The following is a 13637-nucleotide window of genomic DNA, read 5'->3' as shown; positions in this document are numbered from 1 at the left end:
TGACTTTCTTCTTTAGAATAACACATAGTCCTAATCTAAAATATATAGAATGTTGGTCACACTTTATATTAAGTGGCCTTAACCACTATGTATCTGCATCAAAAAATAAAAACAATGTACTTACTGTATTAATAGTGTATTGCAAAACACTTCTAGTGCTCTTGATTTGGTGGTATGGGTTTAGGGGTGAGTTAAGGTGTAAGGGATGGTCAACAGTGCAATTACAGAAATTAATTACAGATGTAAATACATGCATGTAATTAACCAACCATAAATACAATATATATATAATACAATATAATATATAATACAATATATATATATATATATATATATATATATATATATATATATATATATATATATATATATATATATATATATATATATATATATATATATATATATATATATATATGTATGTATGTATTTACACAATAAGCACATTAAAACAAATCATTAATTTCATTGTAAGTACATATTAGGCCACTAAATATAAAGTGGCACCAGATTTTTTATATTCTGTCATCACTTACTGACCTCCACTTATTCTAAACATATCTGAGTTTATTTATTCTAATAATAACAATATATATTTATTTATACTGTATATATATTGGAAAACAGGCTGAAATCTAACCATTGTATTTAGTATTTTTTATTACCATAGTATCCAGCATTTTTTTAAAATATCTTCTTTTGAGGAAAAAAGAAACGTATTAAGGGTTGAAACCACACAAGGAGTGTAATAGTGAGCATGTTTTCATTTTTCAGTGTACTATCCCCTAAAATTTACATTAGTGTTCAATTAACGACAGCAAACATGAGGATGCAACCAGTGGCGCCCCCAGAAAATTTTCTTAGGGGTGGCCAGAAGAGGCCGCACTAAATCTTGGGGTGGCACACAAAAAAAATAAAGAATTCAGTGTAATGTTATATTTTTGTTTCTGGTAAATGAAATAATGTAGTTTTTATTAATTTAATTAATTCTACTTGAAATATTGCAATTTATTCTTTGAAATAATTCAGCAAGTACATGTGCAAACCAAATAAAAATCTATGTTTAGTTTAAAAACACTTTTCATATACTGTATAAATAACTTCTTTTTTTACGTGCCTTTATTGTACATCATACGGTATTTGCCATGTCTAAAATTAATGAAGATTAATGAGTTTATTATTCCCAGAGATGGGTTGCAGCTGGAAGGGCATCCACTGTGTCAAAATGTGCTAGATAAGTTGGCGGTTCATTCTGCTGTGGTGACCCTGGATTAATAAAGGGACTAAGCCGAAAAGAAAATTAATGAAAGAATAATGAGTTTATTAATTACCCAAACAAATGAACAAACTGAAAAAAAGGGATTACTATACACACTCACTATACCTAATAATATTATTTTATCCATATTGCTTTTTGAACCATTTTATTAATGCAGCTTCTTCTATTGATATACTGTAGCTTAAGGTAAATATTAAATAGCCATTGCTGTCTATTGAAGGTGTGTGCGTGCTGTCAAGGACGATCGGGGAGGGTAGTAGTGGTGGTTCTAGTTTAAATGACACCCTGGGCGAACCACCCTATACACCCCCACCTCTCTTGAATTGTTAGATTTGTTATTCAATAAATATAACAATTTATTTATATTTATTCTAAATAAATACAATTAATATTAATATACAATTATTATTCTAAATAAATAACAGAAATCAGTCCTGAATATTACTGGAAAGCAACAACTGGAGTGATATGCCAACATCACTTAAGAAACCTTTTGCATGAAAATTAATTATGACAATTCTAAAGAAAACAAAAAAATGTATTATAGAATTATCTGTGATCTTAGACCAGATCATGGCTGAGAAATCATGTTATGAAGTCTTACCTCCCTGAATCATTATCCCTCCTTTCTGCTTTAAAGGCATGCTTAGTGAAAGTAACATCATCATCATCATCATCATCATCATCATCATATTATATAAACTTTAAACAACTTTCAAAACTCGCTGCGTGCCGACACCTCTGCACAAAAGGCTGTTACTCCGGTTTCACGGCGCATGAGCGGTGCCTATTATGTCGGCGTGCATGCAAACAACCAACCGGGATTCACAAAGGAGTGCGTGAGGCGCGCGGGAATGGTTTTCCGCGCGCATGCGTCAGTTTGCTTTCACCAGCATTGAACCAGAGGGGGAGAGCTACGTCGGTAACACCAACAATAATTTAGTGACTGCATTTTATTTATTTATTTATCTAAATATTGGGAATTTATGAGTTCATTTAAATCAATAATGTCAACCGCAAAATTATATTGGGGTGGCCACAGGGGTGGCCAGAGTTTACCGAGGGGTGGCCGTGGCCACCCCTGGCCACCCCTTGGAGGCGCCCCTGGATGCAACTGATACTCTTTATGCTTCTTCCTCAGTTTCCTAACTACAAATACATGAGTAGGGTTCCTCAAAAAAGAACACTGATGACAAAGAGATGTCATCTATAGATGTTCAGTGACAGGGCTGCAATTTCCTAAACATTCCCAGCATTCTTTGGTTCATCCACATTATTGTGGTTTTTACAGCTTCTATTGTAATAACAGTCATTCCGCTGATCTCATTGTCTTAATAGTGGAACTAGATGGTTTGCTCTTGACATACAAAAGCAATATTTTCAAATTTCTTGGTGAACATTTTAGCATTTTTTAGTTTTTTTCACATTGGTATCTAATGTAATTGCCTTCGCGGTATGAAAATAGGGGTATTTGTGCCCGAGGGATGTCGCCGGGTTTGGGAAGAGACCATACTGAATTATGGATATATCTCTCTGCTTGTCTTACAATTACATGTAGTAAGCATTCATTTTATTCTGTTTAGTGACATTGTGGGGGTCCAGATGATACACAAAAACAAGTTTTTTAATTATGAGATTTTTTGTACAACGTTTTACAAATATGACTGTTTGCATCCACAATCAGAACTTTTATCAGCTAATGAATATCAAAAATGTTGACAATACATCCAGCTTTAATCACTGTGCATCCTTAGGAATTCATTCATTCATTTTTCTGGGCTCTCTTTATTCATCAGGGGTTGCAACAGCGGAATGAACTGCCAACTTATCCAGCACATGTTTTACACAGCAGATGCCCTTCGAGCTGGACACCGTACAGGAAAAACCTTATATACTGTGTGTGTGCGTGTATGTGCATGTGTATGTGTGTATACAGTATAAATTTACTTTAGTAAGTAATTTTTTGTCAAAAATACCCTGCTGAAAAATCCAGCTTAAACCAGCCTAGGCTGGTTGGCTGGTTTTAGCTGGTCGACCAGCCTGGTTTTAGAGGGGTTTTGGCCACTTCCAGGCTGGTTTCCAGCCATTTCCAGGCTGGTCTAAGCTGGTCAAGCTGGAAAATGACCAGCCAAATCCAGCTAAAACCAGCTTGACCAGCCTGATTTAAGCTTGATATAGCTGGTTTTGCTGGACTCCCAGCTTGGCTAGGCTGGTCAAGCTGGTTTTATCTGGACATCTCCCAGCCTGACCAGCTAAGACCAGGCTGGAAATGGCTGGAAACCAGCCTGGAAGTGGCCAAGACCCCTCTAAAACCAGCCTGGTCGACCAGCCAACCAGCTTAGGCTGGTTAAAGCTGGATTTTTCAGCAGGGATGTATATTTTTATTCATCATTTTCTTCAATAAATTGATTTTGCACAAGTAATTTATTTCAGGCTTGGCATAATAAGCAAACACTTGTTTTCATGGTTTATTTTTTACACCTTTTTCTTGTGTTCTGCCTCTAAGAAAGCAGGTCAATTGAACAATCAATATTTCCAATGATATAAAACAATTCATTTCCCAGAGATGGGTTGCGGCTGGAAGGGCATCCGCTGCGTAAAAACTTGCTGGATAAGTTGGCGGTTCATTTTGCTGTGGCGACCCCAGATTAAAAATGGGACTAAGCCGACAAGAAAATGAATGAATGAATGATAAAACAATTCAATAGTGGCATTATAAAAGGTTAAAATCTTCCAAATCAATACATCTCTAATATCTATGATCAGATCTACAAAATAGTTACCTACAAAAGTGTATTTTAAAAATATGACAGTAAATGCACTTATAATAAACAGATTGTTATCATGCGAACCACTGATATAGGCAATTGTTAAAGATGCCGTCATAGTTATAGATTTTGAAATATGAGAGATATGATGTGTGAGAAAAATCCTCGAATTTTTGCATATTATTACCAGTGGAGCTACAATTTTCTAATCATAAGAAACTTTAAAAATATAGGATAGAAATGGGTTTAATTAGTATAAACAAATATAAATATAACCATTAGTCGTTAAATTTAGTCTAAGCAAGACAAAGCAGTTTTAAATGTCAAAATATTTCAATGAAAAACAAATAAAATGAAAGTATTTAAATGAGATGTAAACTTTTTAGCCTATTTTAGAATTTGATTTAATGACTAAGTTAATTATTTCTCTAATAATTTAAACACTTTTTCTAATAATGTCTGAGTGAAAATTGTTTTCACGCAAAATAATTTTTTGTCAGTTCATTCATTTTCCTTCGGCTTAGTCCCTTTATTCATCAGGGGTCACAACAGTGGAATGAACCGCCAACTTATCAAGCATATGTTTTACACAGCAGATGCCCTTCCAGTTGCAACCCAGCACTGGGAAACGTCCATACACACTTATCCACACACACATACTACGGCCAATTTAGTTAATTTAATTCACCTATACCACATGTCTTCAGGCTGTGAGGGAAACAGGAGCATTCGGAAGAAACACAAACACGGGGAGAACATGCAAACTCCTCACAGAAATCCCAACTGACCCAGCCAGGGCTTGAACCAGCGACCTTCTTGCTGTGAGGCGACAGTGCTAACCACTGGGCCACCATGTCACCTCACAATCAATTTAATAGTTATCAAAACACAAAACAGCCAAACTAAAATGAATCAGAAACGAACTGCACAAGTAGCATTGCTTCATATACATGTACTGTATCTCACCTGTACAGGGTTTCCATGGCACTACAGTCACGCTTCCTGTCAATGACATCAGCAGCAGCAGTAGAAATGTAAGTAGCCATGATGATGGCAGCAAGTCCTGATGTCCTTCCATTACCCTGTTGATTCCTCAATAAAAGATGTCCTTACAAATGTCTGACTCGCCACAAGGGTATTCGGATAACTCAAAGCTCTCCGCTGGTCAAGATGCCTTTATGTCCTGTATTCTTAAGCTCCTGAACTGTCCAGAATGGAGTTTGTCCTTCATTGTCTAATTTTGATAAAACAACTAACATAAACTGCAGTAATGTTTAAAAAAAATACTTAAAAAATAACAAATAATCGATCAAAATTCATGTCCCAAGAAAGTTTTTAATTATTCACCCAAATGCTAATCATTAACAAAAAGAGTTGGAGCCAAAATACTTTGTGAAGGCTTCAGTCAAAGATCCTCAAGCTTTGTTTCTCAGCGTTTCCCGATGTATCTGCTTCACCTGTCACCTGTAGAGTAGGAAGAACATGTTCACACATCACAATTACAACTGAGAGCTCAAGGGGCAAACGTGCTGTATTTACAGAGACCATGTCAACATGAGAGGAGGGGCTCAGAAGGAGGTACAGAGCCAGACAGAGAGAGAGAAAGATTTCCTGGAGTCCTAATCTCAGCATTTCTCTGCTTCATCATAACCCCCTCCTCCTTCCCTCTGTTTTATTTTCTTCCTCTGGGTGGAGTCCCTCTCGGTGTCCTCATCTGATTCACTCTCACTTTCTGTTTTTCTCTCTCTCTCTCTCTTGCTGACCTTTGATGTGTAGTCAAAGTGTTCCCTAACAACATGTACAGTTGAAGTCAGAATTAATAGTTAGTCTTTCTGAATGATTAGCCCCCCGTATATTTTCTCCTAATTTCTGTTTAACAGAGAGGATTTTTTCAGCACATTTCTAAACATAATAGTTTATGACTCATTTCTAATAACTGATTTATTTTATCTTTGCCATGATGACAGTAGATTATATTTGACTAGATATTTTTCAAGATGCTAGTATTCAGCTTAAAGCGCAATTTAAAGGCTTATCTAGGTTAATTAGGCAGGATAAGATAATTAGGCAAGACATTGTATAACGATCGATGGTTTGTTCTGTAGACAATCAAAAACAGAAATTGCTTAAGAAAATTAATAATATTGATCTTTGATTTTAAAAAACTGCTTTTATTCTAGCTCAAATAAAACAAATAAGACTTTCTAAATAAATAAAAAAAAATGGAGGAAATACTGTGAGAAATTCCCTGCTCTGTTAAACATCATTTGGGAAATATTGGAATAAGAAAACATAAATCGCAGGAGGGCTAATCATTTTTTCTTCAACTGTATGCTTGTATTCAAAACAAGTTGCTTTCTTCATCTTAAATGCTTACATTTTTATAACAAAGCTAATTAATAGAGATGTAAATTCTGAAATACTTAAATACTTAATAGTAAAGTTCTTTACTGTGAACTTTAAAGGTTCAAGAAACCCTTGACTACTTTTTTTGAGATTTTAACCGATTTGTGTGTGTTGAGCATCAGTTAAGACAATGTTAGCACCTGTTAGCTTTAATTGTGGGGAAAACTGGATAATTTTGAGCTTTTGTCAGCTAATTTCAGCTTCTGGGTTTAAAATGATTTTTGGGGCAGGATCAAAATCGGTGACATATCGCAAAACTGCAAGTGCAAAGATGACGCGTCGGTTTCTCATTATAATTCATAGCAGAGTTTTCTTATCCTATGATAAGAGTCGGCTTCTTAATTATTCATGACTGCATGTGCTTTCCGAAGGCAAGGCAGACCTGCCAGTGCCAAGCTGTGAGACCCTATGTTGATTGATGACTGGGTGAGATTTCGTCCACGGACCCACGGCACACAGTAATTAGGAATTCATGAAGGCTCGTATGTGTTTGTTCCCATAATCCACGGGGTTTGTTGCATGTTTTTCCCTGCGATCCTGTCAGGGCCGATACAGCAAAGCTGTTGTTTGCAGCAAGCATTTGAGTCAGTAGAGCAGTACAAGAATTGGAAAATGGCAGACTTTGTCCTTTATCAGTGGGGTTCGTTCACATTTAGACACATCGCCGTGCTGCTGTGTTCGCCTAAATCCTCCAGATTACCAGCAGGGCTAATGGTTAAAATACACAGGGCAAGAGACCTGCTGCATTGAGTCTGCATTCAGACCTGGAGATTGAGGAAGAAGTCCTCATTTATAGTGTTTATATGAACACGATTATCTTTAAATTGTAGTTGTGTGTTTATAAAATGACAAATGACAAACATAGCAGGGCATAAAATTACTGTTTACTGTTTAAACGATGCAAACAATGGGCTCTATGCACAGCTAGAGTTTTTTAGGCAATGATGAACTTTCGTTGAAAGCTTTATGTGACTGTCTTAATTTCATAAAGTTTCTTTTACAGCATCAATGTTGTAAAGGAATTCAAATATAATCAGTTAAATAGACTGAAACATCCATTTGGTTGTTAAAGCGTAAAAGAGACAAAAGATGATTTAAACGCAGGCGAGCACAGAAATTCCATGGAAAATACTAGGGTACAATTCATTTCCATATTTTAAAGACATGGCACGAAAAATATAATTTAATGCAGAACTTCTTGTTTGGTCCGAGATTCACTTTATATCGTATCTCAGCCAGGCAATGAAGGTCGCTGTTTTTTAAAGAAATCAGATCTTAAACACGGCAATTTTGTATGGGATGACAATTAACCGGAAGCTCTGAGGCTGGCGGACTGAATTTAAAAGTCTGTGTTTTAAAGTCTTAAACGGAATATTGAGTAGGGGGGCTTGGGTTTACTTTTGCGTAGCATCAACTCATAGCAAAATGGTAAGAGGGGTGTGGTTAATAATAGTGTGGCTAAAGCTGTAAATCTGAGGTAAACAGAAGGACCGCCACTCCAATAGCAGAAACAAATGGTCAGAGTTTGATTGAAGACAAACTCTTTTTTCAGCTGATTAACTTTTTTGGCACTGATTAAATGTTCATTTTAATATTATCAATATGACCTGGCAAAACAAACATTGCAAAGTTTGACTCCTATAGACTAAAGATTGTGTGGAGCCGAAGTTGCTGCAGACTTTTATTTCAGTATCATGATGTATTTCCACATGAAATGGGATATTGAGTAGGGAGCAGGGTTTTACTTTTTGTGCTCCTCCTCTCTTCGTTTCGTCTCCTTTCATCATGCTAGGTGAACTGGATAAATTAAATTGGTCATAGTGTACTGTATGTGTGCGTGTGTGTTTCCCAGCACCGGGGGTTCCTGAGCTAGTGTACGTGCAGTGCTGGGTAGCTGTTGGAAGAGCATCTGCCTCATAAAATATATGCCAGAGTAATTGGCGGTTCATTCCACTGTGGTGACCCCTGATAACTAGGCCAAAGAAATGTGAGTAAATAAGACCATCCAAATAAAGTGTAAACAATAAAACCACACCTCTCTTCAACATGCTGAATGATCTGAGGTATCGATCGTGTCAGTGGCTGTTACAACCCAGCCTGTTTTTCCCAGGAATATTTGTTTTGCATGACTTTTCCCTCTCACTCTCGGTCTCTCCCTGATACATTTTAGGATGTAATGGCTAAATGATATGGGTTTGTCTAATTAGTGGAGCAGGTATTACAGGTACTTTTTCAAAACACAAATTATCCTACTAAAAACTACACCACAACATTAATAGCTAAGTGCTAATGTACTAATTCTAAAGTGAGAGGCTTATTTATCCAAAACTGTTTTTATGAGAAATATTTAGAAAGGACATCTGCAACATAAAACATATGCCAGAGTAATTAACCAAGTAAAATTACCCTACAAAAAAATGACACAGTAATCTTGTAGCATTAGCTAAGTGCTAACTTTCTAATCCTACTTAAGGATTGCTTATGCAAAATTGTTATAATGAGAAATATTTAGAAAGGGCATCTGCCACATAAAACATATGCCAGAGTAATTGAAAGAGAACAAAACCTTTCACGCTACAAATAATTTACACCTCAACTTTAATCTTGTAGCAGTAGCTAAGTGCTAAGATACTAGCAGTGGCGCAACAAGGGGGTATGCAGTATATGCGGCGCATAGGGGCGCCACACATGGGGGGGCGCCGTTGTGCCAAAACTATTTTTAAAATTATCCTTATTAAAAGTTTCAAATAATAAAAATAAATAAATATGTTTTGTTAAAAAAACATTATTTTGCATTTTAAACGAATATAATATTGTTATTGTTTAATTCAAAATCATTTAACACAATAACATGCAGTCCCACAGCCTAAAGTGTTCATGTAGATGTAACTGTTTAGATTTGTTTTTATTTTTATCAAAATAAACTGTCAAATCATACATAATGTCAAAAGTTATAAGATTAATCGGAAAATTTTTCTTCATTTATTATTAATTAATTCATATAAAATAAGAGGGATCATACAAAATTTGAACCCGCATACCCCTCAGTAAATGTGTAGTTGCACCCCTGGATACTAGTCCTGTTTAAGGTGAGGTGTTTGTTTATCCAAAGCTGTTATTGTGAGAAATAATTAGAAAGGTCATCTGCAGTACAAAATATATGCCCACAAAGTAAATGTTTTCTGGCCCAGCTTTGGGCCACATGTTAACTTTTCCATCAGCCCAAGTACCGCAAAGAATGACGTTTCTGAAGTGGCCCATAACTGGATTAAAGACAAGGGCCACACATGGCCCATAACCGGCCTGAATCTCAGCCAATTTATCACCCTTAACTGGCCCTAAACTGAGAGGGATCTAGAAGTAGACCTGGTGCAGTGCAATCTGAGCTGCATCCAATGCTTTTTAATGGGCTCACCTAACCCCAGCACTAACCCTACCCCTCACAGTGACGTCACTCACTCCATTTGAGTGAATTGTGTCTGGCATCGCTGGGTGATTCGATCTCAGCTTGCATCACAAAAGCTGCATCCAGAATTCCAGATACTATTGCCTGAACTGGTCCAAAACAGGTTTATTATTGGTACTGGTTCTCAGCTATAACAAGATCAACACCACTCTTTACCCAGAAATGCCAAAAACTGAGCCATAACCTAGCCTTATGTTACCTATAAACAATGTGAACAATCACCACACTGATCAAAGCCACACACCTACCATCCACAACTGGCCCAAATGTAGTTTGCCGTCATGCATGCATCATGGCCCACATTCGGCTAACATTATGTATGCCAGAGCCAGCAACACGCCAACAGTGCCATAATGAAGCCACAATTGGGCCAAGTCCCATGTGGGTCTTGGTGGGTCTATGTGGGTGCCAGATTAATTAACCAAGTAAAACCACATTATCCTACAAAAACATTTCACATTAATCTTGTAACATTAGCTAAGTGCTAACATATTATTCTTACAGTACTTAAGGTGAGCAGACTGTTTATCCTAAATTGTAATAATAGAAATATTTAGAAAGGGCATCTGCTACATAAAACATATGCCAGAGTAATTGACATAGTAAAACAAGCATTACCCTACAAAATATTTACACCACATTAGCATTAAGTGCTAACGCCCTACTTAAGGTAAGGCGTTTGCTCATCTAAAACTGCTATTATGAGAAATATTAAGAATATTAAATGAAGTGAAATCCTTACATTAATTATATTTTACAAGGTTTGACAGACTGTTCAAGACAACCTTGCTTACCTGAACAATTATAGAGTAGCAGATTTGCTAATGGTTTAACAACATCTGAAGCTAAGAGCAGCATGCGGAGCACCTGACCCACTTCACCTTTGTCACTTAAAGTCTTTCTCACATCAAAGCTGGCAGAAAACGAGGAATATTAGAGACGTTAAAAGGGGAGAAACACAGCAATTGAAATTCTTTTGCGAGCAGCAACGGCCTTTGACAAACACTTGACTGTTATGTAGTTATGTTACTTGAGTTTAGTGGATATTAAAACACTGCGCTACCAGGTCATGAACTCTTGGCAGAATCCTGCCGTCCCAATTGAATATTTATAGTAGTAAATGAAAATTTAATCCTGTTAGAGGCAAGCGGTCCATGACTTCCAGGACTTTCAGAGCAGCCCGTTATCATAAAGCAGCTAGTGTTGGTGCTGCCATAATTCAGTTTGTGTTACTTCATGGGTTTGTTGACTTTACTAGTGGAAAGTGGACAGAAAAGGGGAGGAAACGTTTACACATGTACTTTTATACAAAAAATCATTTTTAAAGTTTTAAATGTGTATCCTAAAGGGATAGATGACCCCCAAAATGAAAATTACCTGATTATTTAATCATGTGGTTTTTAACCTTATGGCTTATGTTGAACACACAAAAGAAGGTATTTTGAAGAATGTTGGTTAATGGCACCTTTTGACTTCCATAGTAGAAAAAGTACTATCAGACATGCTAATACTATCTTATTATTTATTTATAGTGTGTGTGTGTGTGTGTGTGTGTGTGTGTGTGTGTGTGTGTGTGTGTGTGTGTGTGTGTGTGTGTGTGTGTGTGTTCAACACACAAAAGAAATTTGTCAAGAATTTTTTGATAGCCACAGTGCCACATGCAATATTTGACACTGACAAAGGTATTTATTGAAAAAATAGTCCTCCAATATTTACCATTAGACTAAATTTGACAAAGTTTTCATTTTACATCTTTTAATTTGATTTAGGGGCGAGGCAGTGGCACAGTAGGTAGTGCTGGCGCCTCACAGCAAGAAGATCGCTGGTGGCTTGTGTCTAACCTCGGCTCAGTTGGTGTTTCTGTGTGGAGTTAGCATGTTCTCCCTGCCTTCGTGTGGGTTTCCTCCGGGTGCTCCGGAATCATTAATCATATCTAATTTTGTGTTCTTATATATCAGTGAAATATCCTTTAAACTAGGCGATGCAGTGGCGCAGTGGGTAGTAGGCTCAGTTGGCGTTTCTGTGTGGAGTTTGCATATTCTCCTTGCGTTCGGTACTTTGGTTTCCCCCACAGTCCAAAGACATGTGGTACAGGTGAATTAGGTAGGCTAAATTGTCCGTAGTGTATGACTGTGTGTGTGAATGTGTGTGTGGATGTTTCCCAGAGATGGGTTTCGGCTGGAAGCATAAAAAAAACTTGCTGGATAAGTTGGTGGTTCATTCCACTGTGGCGACCCCGGATTAATAAAGGGACTAAGCCAACAAGAAAATGAATGAATGAATAATTTGATTAAAAAATTTAGCATTTGAGAATTATTAGCCCTCCTGAAAATATAGCTTAAAGGGGCAAATAATTTTGACCTTAAAATGTTTTTAAAAAACTATATAATAAAACTGCTTTTATTCTAACCAAAATAAAACAAATAAGACTTTCTTAAGTAAAAATATTATCAGACATACTGTGAAATTTTCCTTGCTCTGTTAAACATCGATTGGGAAATATTTAAAAAAAGAAAAAAAAATTCAGAGGAGGGCTAATAAATCTGACTTCAACTGTATATATAATTCCAAAAACAATATAAACAATATAAAACAAACAATATAAATACAGTGAAAACTGTCCTTGCTCTGTTAAACATCACAAATATTTGAAAAAGAACAATTTCACAGGATGGTTAATCATTTTGTCGTCAACTGTACATATCTTTCTTTACATGAAACTTCTTGTGAACCAAAAATCTTGCGAACCATAGACTCAAAGGTAAACAAGTCAAACAACCCATTACATTTTAACCAAAGATCTGTTGGCTGATGACGTTAGTCTTATAGGGTTGGGTGAAATGGGACATACTGGACTTCAGATTCAGATCAAATATGAGGAGTGCTAGAGGTGTGTGTGTGTGTGTGTGTGTCACGTTTGCTCTTCTTTGAAAGCTGTTGTGGTCTCACGTCTGACCCTGAGGCTGAGCTCTGCTTTGAGCTCCATTTATGTTTCATTATCAGCACTGTGTGTGAAGTATCAGACATGTTTGGACAGGGAAACTCATCACTTAACTCCAGCGTTTCTGTTCCCGTTGATGAAATTCCAGAAGGGATGGTCGCAATCTCATTCTTTTTTAATTTGATTCATTCAATGGGTTTAAGTTGCAAGTACACCCGGAATTTGTGTCTAAAGAAATCCTCATCATTGAATCTATTTATTTAGTTCTATAATTGTGTGTAAATATATAGATTTACTCAGTTTTTATAATGATTTTAGTATTTCACTAAATAATATGCTCATGTATATTTGATAATGTACAATACAGTTTGTAAAGTAATATTTTCTCTTTTAGTAGATATATTATACACTACATGAAAAAAAGACTTGTCCAAGTTTTAATAACAGCAAATAATAACTTGACTTCTAGTATCAGAAGTGGCTTATATGAAAGGCAAAGGCCTCTAGATTACGCTTATTTTACCAAAATAAAACATGATCATGCCTTGATTTAATTATTTAATTAGGAAAGTAAGGTCTGACTTTGCTTAGACAAAAGTCTTGTCACTTAACAGAAATAATATACAGTGAAGATAAAGTCATGTTGCAGTGGAAACAGAATTAAAATTGTGTATGACTCCCATGAGCTTGGAGGACTGCATCCATACATCTCTGCAATGACTCAAATAACTTATTAATAAAGTCATCTGAAATGGCAAAGAAAGCGTTCTTGCAGGA

At 36.2% G+C, this 13637-nt stretch overlaps 1 protein-coding gene across 8 annotated transcripts in view; it reads right to left on the bottom strand.

Moving 5' to 3' along the window:
- tspeara (thrombospondin-type laminin G domain and EAR repeats a) overlaps positions 1-10823 on the bottom strand; it is a 34369-nt gene extending 23546 nt beyond the window's left edge. For 2 of the 8 annotated variants that reach the window (XM_073953659.1, XM_073953662.1), the window contains exon 1: positions 1884-2048. In XM_073953659.1, the coding sequence (XP_073809760.1) occupies positions 1884-1971 (88 nt within the window). In that variant the 5' untranslated portion in view covers positions 1972-2048. Of the gene's footprint in view, positions 1-1883; positions 2049-5013; positions 5512-5586; positions 5800-10167; positions 10292-10713 lie in introns of those variants that run through there. The other 6 variants (XM_073953658.1, XM_073953661.1, XM_073953656.1 and 3 more) reach the window with 6 other exon arrangements.
- Positions 10824-13637: the final 2814 nt, after the last annotated feature.

The sequence above is a fragment of the Danio rerio genome, chromosome 6 (genome assembly GCF_049306965.1).
Source record: "Danio rerio strain Tuebingen ecotype United States chromosome 6, GRCz12tu, whole genome shotgun sequence".
Taxonomy (NCBI): domain Eukaryota; kingdom Metazoa; phylum Chordata; class Actinopteri; order Cypriniformes; family Danionidae; genus Danio; species Danio rerio.
This window is presented reverse-complemented; position numbering and strand designations above follow the sequence as displayed.